At 38.2% G+C, this 9,785-nt stretch overlaps 1 protein-coding gene across 1 annotated transcript in view; it reads left to right on the top strand.

Annotated features, from left to right (window-relative positions):
- Nucleotides 1–9,785, top strand: part of ZFYVE9 (zinc finger FYVE-type containing 9) — a 90,226-nt gene that overhangs the window by 25,963 nt on the left and 54,478 nt on the right. The window contains exons 2-3 of the mRNA XM_019501307.1: nt 2,986–3,090; nt 4,200–6,298. Coding sequence (XP_019356852.1) covers nt 3,021–3,090; nt 4,200–6,298 — 2,169 coding nt within the window. The 5' untranslated portion in view covers nt 2,986–3,020. The remainder of the gene's footprint in view (nt 1–2,985; nt 3,091–4,199; nt 6,299–9,785) is intronic.

The following is a 9,785-nucleotide window of genomic DNA, read 5'->3' as shown; positions in this document are numbered from 1 at the left end:
GGGGGGGGGGGGGGTGCTGGAGCATGGGTCTCTGGCATATAGCCAGCATGGGATGTGTGTTTGTTTCCTCTTTCTCCTGCCCCGCAACGTCTCTGGGATTTGCAGTCCACAGTCACAGCTGAAGGACTCTGCAGAGTTGCCTCATCATGTCCTCTTCCTGTTTCCAGGTGCCTCTGGGATTAGTCGTCCACATTTGCAGCCAGCAGTAAGTTTTTAGCAGGGCGGGGCATCTCTGTACTCAAGGGAAGGGAAGTTTAACCCCCCTCCCTGGGTTTGCCTTGGTGAGTGGGTGGGGCAGTCCCTGCCTCCTTGCCCCCAAATCTTCTCTGCTGGAGCAGACAGCACAGTCCAGCCTAGGGCTGGAAAGCATGCTGGGATGCTGGGGGACTATGATTTAACTTGAACCAGGAAGGGGTCTGGGACAGAAGTTTCATAAACCAGTTTGACTCAAATCAGTTAAGTCTGGTACTACATTCCACCAGGCTTATCTTAAACCAGTGTCAGCCATTTTGAAAGTGGTTTATGTTCACTGAACTTCTGTTCTGTTACAGGTTTAAACCAGTTTCTGATGACTTAAACCGGTTTATATGTAACTTCTATCCCTAGCCTCTGTGTGTTCTTTAAACAACTGCCATCCACATTAAAGACAATGTTGTGTTTAATGTCATTCTAGTTAAAAAAAATTATCTCAATCAACAGGTTTCTAAGAGATACGTTTCCCCAAATAGAGACACATTGGAGGGAAAGGTTAAAGTGAAATGCAGCTTTAGATTGTAACATTGTTATAATTGTTCCCTGCCTCAGCTGATATTGTACTGTGGAGTGAGTCCTAAGCCCCTCAGCCTGCTGTTATTAAAAGAGCGGAGGTAATTATTAGACTATTTCCTTTTTCAAAATGACACTCCCCAGTGCCCCCTTTTCACACAGGTATTGAAACACATTCTGGGGAGAATAAAGGCCCCATTCATCCCATTCTGCTTCAGTTGATATTCAGATAATAAGCTAAATTAAATGCTCTGTGTACACTGGGCATACTACGGTGCACATTTTAATGGTGGAAGTGACTAGATTAGGATTTAATGTTTCAGAACTAGATCAGTATGTCTCGCTACTGGCATCATTTGTCAGCAAAACAATCATATTCCTAGTGTTGCCATGGCTGAAGTGTTACTTGACTGGATATGTGAGGCTTATAGAAAAATGACTTTTCTAGTCTTCCTTTTTCCTTATTACTTTCCTTTCTATCCTGGGACTATTTATTCTCTTTTTAATAGGCTTTTTCTGGGAGTCCCAGTGCCTTCCTCTGAGGGAAGCAGTGGCTAGTAAATCAGGAACAATTCAAATTCAGATCATACTCAGCACTTGTTTCAAAGCACTTGACAAACATTAATTCTTAAAGCACCTCTGGAATAAAAGATTGTTGAGTTGGTGCTAATGTCCCCATTGTGCATGTAGGAAAACAGGCACAGACAGATGAAAATTTCTTGTCCAAAGCCCATCATGAAACCTTAAACCCAGATCTTCCCAGCATCAGTTGAGTGTGTAGTTCACTAGATTATGTTGCTTTATCATTTTTTTTTATAACCAAATGGAGGCATATTGTTGAAAGCTACTGTAATGGTCTTAGGGGTCTGTCAGAAAGCACTGTAGATATGCACCTTTAGAGAGAAACTAAATAAGACGGAGCACAAGCTTTTGTGAACTCATTTACTTCATCAGATGAGGAGTCAGACCATTGATGACGCAAATAAAAAGCTTCCATTAGCACCATCCTTGGATCTCTGAAACTTTTAACAGGCTAAATATTGAGCTTATCAGCTTCAGTTGTTCCATGTAAATGCAGATGCGGTATTATCCACTTTTAAAAATTGGCAAGTGTTGAGACAGGTCCTTGAAACACTGCCTTTCATTTTGGTGAAGAGCCATGCTGACAAAAGCATGTGACTACAGCATGACTTTTAATCAGAGGACTGAAAAGGCTCTTTGCTTTTTCAGTTAAGGTAGAAATGATGCCAGGAACTACAAACTGAAGATTCCTCCTTTTATGGGATTCATGAAAAAGGGATCTGATTATTATTTTTTATTTAATGAAAATAAAAGTTTGAGATGGAAAAAGGGAGTTTCCTGCTTAAGTATTGCAAGGACCAACCTTACACTAGCAGGACCAGACCATTGTACGTTTTAATTTCTAGTATGTAGTCTTTGACCTCTTCAGGACAGTTGGGAATTTTGTAAGTCACAGAAATCAGGCCTAAATATTCCTGTCCTGCACTCTTCTCATGTCTTACTGCCACTTCCCAAAGAAAAATCTCTCTTAAGCTGAGGAAGTCATTGTATTTCTGCAGCTTTGAAAGACATTCCATTAAACAAAAAATGCTCCGAATAAGCAGAGATTGCATATAATGTCTTGTGTGGTGTAGAGTGAAGCATACTTAGAAATGACTTAAATTTGCTGACTCTCCTTGTTCGGTATTCTTTCTGTTCTGGTGAAGATATTTTCAGCTTCACTGACAGCCAACATATGAAAATAAACCTACATTCCTCAGATGTTAACAATATTGTTGCTGTAGCCACCTGGCCCGCATCAACCAATTTACTGTTAAAATTGTTCCTGTTGGCATGTTGGTTTTATTTATTTTTTGTTTATTTTAAATGTTCTTTTAAGTAGCTGATTATCTTTTTAACAATTAATTGTGACATAAACCGTACATTTCAACAAATTACAGAATTTGTAAACTTTGAAGGCTGCTCTTTTTTAAAAAAAAAAAAAAAATCCTAACCGAGCCTTTCATTTGGAAGCCTTTAATTTGGGGGGAAGCCTTTAATTTGGATTAAGCTAGTTGCAGAGCAGAAGGAATTCTAATCAGTGGAAAGTGCCCTGGATTCGTGAATGCAATATGTTTAGATTTGGAATAGATTTATAAGGGAATTATTTTCTCTTGAATCAGGGAATACATATTGAAATATCGTTCTATTGTTTGACAGGTTCAGGCAAGGAACTGGGAGGCATTTCCTGACAAATGGAGAACTATTTCCAAGCAGAGGCATATAACCTCGATAAGGTTCTAGATGAATTTGAACAGAATGAAGGTGAGTGATTTATTTGAAAAATAATGTAAATGCTCATGCTTTGTATCAGGGGAAGCCTCACCTTGTTTTTCATGAGTTGCAGACTGATCTTATAACTTGCAACGTTCTCTGTGAATTTTATGTGGCTTGTTTGTCAGAGGGCATTGTCCATTCATCACATCTATCCCATATTACTGCCAGTATTATATATCTTGTATTGCTCATAGCTGTTCACTGACAGAAAGAACTTTGAATGGGTGTGTTGTCAGACTCGCTGAGTTTGTTAATTTTTCTTACAAAGCCTAATGGGATCAAAGTATTTACACAATTTATTTTTAACAATTCAGTCAAAAGAGTTGTATTTAAACATTCTTCTGCACTGTTAGGAGACCTGAGTGCAGTGACCTTGTTGCCAGAGCATAAACTTCACAAAGTGAAGATTGTTACAGTAGAAAGCTGACCAGCCTCACTAATTGGGGTGACCCCAGTTCAGTTACAAAAACATGCAATTAATCAGGAAACTTCCAAAGTGTGCCTGAAAATACAGTATAATAGGAGACACTGTGTTTTAAAGTATTTGCTTACAAGGTACCTGGATGTTGAACTTTTAATTCTGTATGGATTGAGTGGGGGGTGGTGTGGTTAACAAAGGCTTTTTTGCTTTTTGATTCCTGTGCCAGCATGCAGGAACATTGGACATACAGTTAAGTGGACTGATTGTTCATTGTTTTACTGTATATTCAAAGTATCAAGTGTCTGCTTGATTTAGTTTCCTCCATTTGCTCTGGTGGAAGCCAAATATTTTGTAGTTGTGTTGGGCCTTCTCCCCTTTCTTACTACCTGAAGTGTCAGTCGGTAAGTTAGCTTTGCCTGTCCTAGCTAAAATGCTCTTCTGTTCCAGGATCTCAATGCAGTTACCACAATAGCTATTGACTAAGCATGCTTGTGTATTGCAAGAGGTGTTTTGCTGCTGTACTAATATTCAAACATCTGCGTATTTGTGTTTTGGGAGCAGTTTCATTTACATATAATGGTTACTGGAACCGTGGGTAGAAACTCTTATAGAGCTGAGAGTTGCATTGCTGTGCTGGGTGTATAATGTATTCATATTTAAACCATTACTTTTTCAGATGATGCTGTTTCACCTACATTGTTGGGTGCAAAGTGGAATCAGATTTTAGAGCCCCCGTCTCATCGTCTCTCATTTAATCCAGCTCTGACCAACACGAATGATGCTACAATTCCTAATGAGTGTCAACAAAGATTAAAATCTTTTTCCCTGGCATCAACAGGAGCAGGGGACCACTGTGCTAATGGAAAAGATCTTAGCATAAACCCAGAGACCCCAACCATGTGGATTGATGACCAGGCAACAGCAGATGATCAGTTAATTAAGAGAAATAGTAATTGGGATGATCAGTGTAATACTATGGAAACAGGAGAAAACAAATGTGGAAATATAGCCTGCTTACCAGAAGAAAAAAATGTTTTAGTGGTGGCAGTCATGCATACTTGTGACAAAAGGACACTACAAAGTGATGATTTGTTGGATTGTAAAAATTACAACAGTCAGTCTCTAATGGACACTATTAGCTTTACACTGGATAATGAAAACCGACAGAGTGATCAGTTTACTGTTACGGTAAATGGATCTACTGAAAAAGATACAGCTACAGAGAAGCAAGGAGTACAGTTAGATCAGCTGTACACTGAGGATGACTCTGTTAAACATTTGATTAGTGGTTCCTCTGAAAGCTTGTCTGTTGCTTGCTCCACCTCTCAATTAAAGGATGATTTTAATAAGAGTAGAGACCCTCTGTTCCCAGCGTCAGTAGTTGCAGGGACAAATGTTGTGACCTTGTTGCAGAGGCCTGTGGATGGTACCATTAAAGCTCAAGAAAGTTGTGCATTGGTTGAAGATTTTACTAACAAAGGCATTGCTCAGAGAACAGATCTGGAAGCTAAAAACTCTTCTGGTTCAAGCAATGGAAGCTGCATTGTAGAAGATGCTACAAAGGAACAAACAGCTGAACAGTTTCAATCTAGGCTACCTGGGCTCTCTGAGACTTGTCAGCCTAATGTGTCTGAAAGTGGCAATTACAGTGAACACTTTACAGAATGTTTTGCCTCTGAGGATGTTAGTGCTGTTGAAAGTGAAGTCAGTGAATATGAAAAAATTCTCAGCACGACTGAATTGCTGAGCGTGGCAGAGTGTTTCCCTGAATCTCAGGAGATGACTAATTGGGAATTGACTAAAGTGAATGAGATGAATAATAAGCAAACTCTTGGAGAGAATGAAAGACTGTTGCAGATGAAACAGCCTGAGGAGGCTTGTAGTAGTAGTAGTAGTAGTAGAGAAGGCGGAGACGGGATGATGGAGGCAGGCATGGACTTAAAGGGGACTTGTATAGATGATCTTGAAGGGTCCAGTCTCTCTGATGTTATGGGTACGTCAGCAGCGAGCTCTCTGTCTAATGGTTGTGATTCCTATGGAATGCAGAACCCAATTGTTGCTCATATTCCAAAGACTTTACCCTCCAAGGAAGACTCAGTGACAGAGGAAAAGGAGATAGAGGAGAGCAAGTCAGAATGTTACACTAATGTTTATGAACAGAGAGGAAATGAGGTCACGGAAGGGAGTGGTGTCATTTTAAACAGCACTGATGACCAAATGAAGAAAAATTACTTGCATAATCTCTGCAGTCAGGTACCATCTGTGCAAGGGCAGACATCACCAAAAACAGTAACTAATCTGCAGCCTATCAGTGTTCCTTTTGGTGGTGCAAGACCCAAACAACCTACAAATCTTAAATTGCAAATTCCAAAGCCATTATCGGACCACTTACAGAATGACCTTGTTCCCCCAAACTGTGGAGGTAATATTAAAAATAAAAATGTCTTTGGTAAGGCAAAATTAGGGGAAACCTTGGCAGCAGATATGTTTCCTGGTGAGACATCGTTAAATACCTCTATTGCTGATACCAACGGGGAACATTTAGAAGAGTATGAGTCTGGGGTTTCTAGTAGTCCGTGCCTTGCAGTAGCCCCAGATAGTCCAGATAATGATCTCAGAGCTGGTCAGTTTGGAGCTCCCACCAGAAAGCCATTTACTACTTTGGGTGAGGTGGCTCCAGTTTGGGTTCCAGATTCTCAAGCGCCAAACTGCATGAAATGTGAGGCCAGATTTACATTCACCAAAAGGAGGCATCATTGCAGAGCTTGTGGGAAGGTAAGTTCATATTCAGTGACACAGCCCTAGGCTCCCTTACTTGTGGTGCTGGGAAAAGTCAGATCAGAGGAGTAGGCAAGCCACTGGCTATAGTTGCCTCTGACATCTCTTTGTAAAGCAAAATCCAGTTGGCTTGATTAGTTTCTTTAAAAAAAAATAGCCACTAAACTCTTATGTATTCAATTCCTGCAGAGAATAAATATTTTTTTTGTGGTGATAACAGTGAGTATCCTTTAAAAGCAGTTTGTTAGTTGATTGCAGCCATTAATAGACATTGATTGGATTCTTGTAGGAGTACTATAAATTAGCTAAGTACAGGAAACTAGTTTTCAGAAACCCTGCATCAGTAATTTCCGTTAACAACAGTGAAACCTGTTGGTGGAGACTAGATGTGAGATACCGAACTGCCAGTTTTTCTGCTGGTTATCATGGCTGACAATCTTCATTCTCTTATTTTGACTTTTTGTGTGCTCCATATATTATTTAAAAAAAATACATCTTTGTTTCTTAAAAAAAGATATCGACCATAGTTAGCTTCTCCAAAAGCTGATGGAGAGATGGGTATTGATAAGAGGACTTTCACAGTGATCCAAATTAAGAGAGTATTGTAAATGTATTTGTTACTGTACAAGAAATATTTTTTGCTGAATGTGCATGGTTGGTGGTTCATTAGTAAAAACTTACAAATATGTGTGTGTACCATACAACTTTGATAGGTCTGTCCTGGTTTAAATGAAATTGCAGCATTTTTATGATAAAATAACGAAGTCATAAAATATTTGTAGATATTTTGTTCCTGAAACGTGTCAGTGGCACATACTGTTGAAAACAGGAAACCCACAAAAATGCATCTGATTATTCAAAATTGATAAATTAATAACTTAAAAAATAAGATGAAAGCAAAACATTACCATACTAGAAAATGGCATACTGTATTCAAGTAGCTTTGGCTTATTTAAGGCCTATCCTAAGCCTCCTGTAGTCAGCTGAAAGCTCCCCTGACTTTTGAGGGCTTTGGATCAGAAATTGAGGTGTCAGAAGAGTACAAGAAAGAAGAATGACCTGAACAGAGGACCCCAAAGAAGCAAATTTATCAGAAAAGCAGAGATTCCTATTCTGCCTGCTCCTGGAAGCGGACTCGTAGAAAACATCGAGTTCTCAAAGTGGATGAGGCGAGTCACTTAGCAGCTAAAATGCATAGCACTGAACATGTTCCTCAAATCACTGTTTAAGTAGGTTGTGCTCACAGTCATTCTGTATTCCGTTGACTTTTATGCTTGAAAAATCACACCGAGGGCAGTTCTGACTGGGTGAACATACATTCAAAATAAGTACCAGATAACATCTCAAACCAGTCAGTACTAGAACAGAAATGATTAGGAATTAAGTCATAAGTGATAGAGATACCAGTGAGCTGCTTGTGTCATATAAAATAAACCCCTAAATCTGGTGCCACTTTCAGTTAGTATTTGAATTTAAATGTATTTCCATTAAAGTCTGTAAGAATTGTATAATTCACATCAGTAAAACAGGGTTAGGTCCCTCATCAGTATTTGATTTAGCTACTAAGTAAAGGTGCATTGTCATGTTCAGTATTTTCCCATGTTTTAGTTTTGCTGTGATTCTTTCAAGCTACTTTTAACCATCGGTTAACAGAGGTCGGGGGTTTTTTTGTTTTTTTACTTTGATTTATAGAAAATAGTTGCTTTGCTTGGATTCAGTGCTTCTGTAGTAACTGATGCTGCATGAGATGGAAAAAGTGGGAATGACTCAAAGGGAAGACAATCTCATACTGAGCACTGAGCTCACTGTGTAGAATTAAAAAAAATCAACATAATGATGTCAGCAGTCTCAGTCATAGAAAAAAGGCTAAAGGTTTTGGAAATCTGAATTTTAACAAATGGTTTTCCCCTTAAAATGTACTATTATGGAGTTCTTGGGTAAAACTGAAGCATCTTTGTTTAACAAAACTATTTAAAAAGAGTCAGTGACTCCTCAAGAAAATGCCTTAGTTTTTAGTTTCAGCTCGGTAACTAGGCAAATCAATGGGAGCGAGCCACTGAACCTTAGGGTAAGAGCTGAAATTAAACATGTATTTCTAAACCAAATGTATTGTTGTATAGTTAGAAGGGAGCTCCAGGGTCATCTGGTCCAATGCCTGCATGAATACAAGGATGCTACTCTTAAAGCTTTAGATTATATTGAAGACCCTGACACGTATGTTATATAACAACATAAAAGTTTTAAAATTACTAGAAAACCATTACATTTTTAGATCTTGGGTTTTTGAATTATCATCTTATATATCCATGTGTAGAATCAGTGGGGCATTTCTGTGTCTCAGCTTTGTACTGTCAACCATAATTGTAATTTTCCTTCACCAAAAGGTGAAAAACTAACAGAAACCCTGCAGACAGTTTTGACAATATCCTGCAAACTTGCTGCAACTATATGAGCTGCTGCTTTCTGTTATGTGAGATACTAATTAATTAGCAGATACTTTACCAGGTCTATACTGCTGTTTATATTTGATTATGTTCAACACCCACACTGCAGGTGTATTGGTAAGTTAAAGAATGACAACAGTTGTCATTGTTCTGTTGTTATTCATTGCTGTTCAACATGCGAATCTTGGAGAACATTGTATAAAAAAAGCTCAGTTGAATGCCAGATCTATTCAAATTAGTTTAGTTCTGCACTGTTTGAAGGCATTATTTTTTTTCAGTGTCCTCCTAGTTTACAACTGAACCTTCCAGTGTGTTTTCACCCCAGACTGCTGAAATTAAATAAAATATTTAAAAATATATTTGTCACAAAACGATGCCAGTAGCGTTTCTTAGAGTGTTTCTTGGATTGAAGTTTGGAAGCAGATTATATAACTTCAAGTTGTTAAAACATTTTAACATGTTTCATATCTATGGAAGAATTCCAGTTTATTTTCCTAGGTGGAATACCAATATTTACATGCTTTTTTTACTTTTGAAAATGTGTAATAAAAGTATCAGTAAGTAGACATAGCTGGAATTGAATGGACAAGAATATCTTGGTTACAAAATTAATGTTCTGACTCACTTTGTACTTAACCGTAGCCTTATCTTGTATTTGGGTATCATCTGTGCACTACAGTGACAATAGAATTAAGTGACCAGGTTGCAACATAGCCTAAAGTTTTAGTTGTAGATGTGTGACCAAACTGTTCTTTTAACTGGGTTAGGATGTCAGTAGATGCTGTCATGTTTATCTGTTATAGCAGAATCTTCTGAAGTTTTTGTCATAATGTAAACTGGGTTTTGCATGTAGCATTTTAAAATTTGTAAAATTTTTAATTTTTCAGATGCAGTGGAAAAAATGTAGGATCAAAGAAAAGTGTCTTTAAGATTTAGTACAAGAAATGCAATTTACTAAGCATAAGAAACCGTCTAAAATTAAAGTACTTCTGACTGAATTTGAAACTTTTTACTTGATGTTAGATTTGTTTGTGCAGAGC

Source organism: Gavialis gangeticus, unplaced genomic scaffold (assembly GCF_001723915.1).
Source record: "Gavialis gangeticus isolate Ggan-Ray unplaced genomic scaffold, GavGan_comp1, whole genome shotgun sequence".
Lineage (NCBI taxonomy): Eukaryota > Metazoa > Chordata > Crocodylia > Gavialidae > Gavialis > Gavialis gangeticus.
The sequence above is the reverse complement of the archived record's forward strand: the minus strand, read 5'-3'. Positions and strand labels throughout refer to the sequence as shown.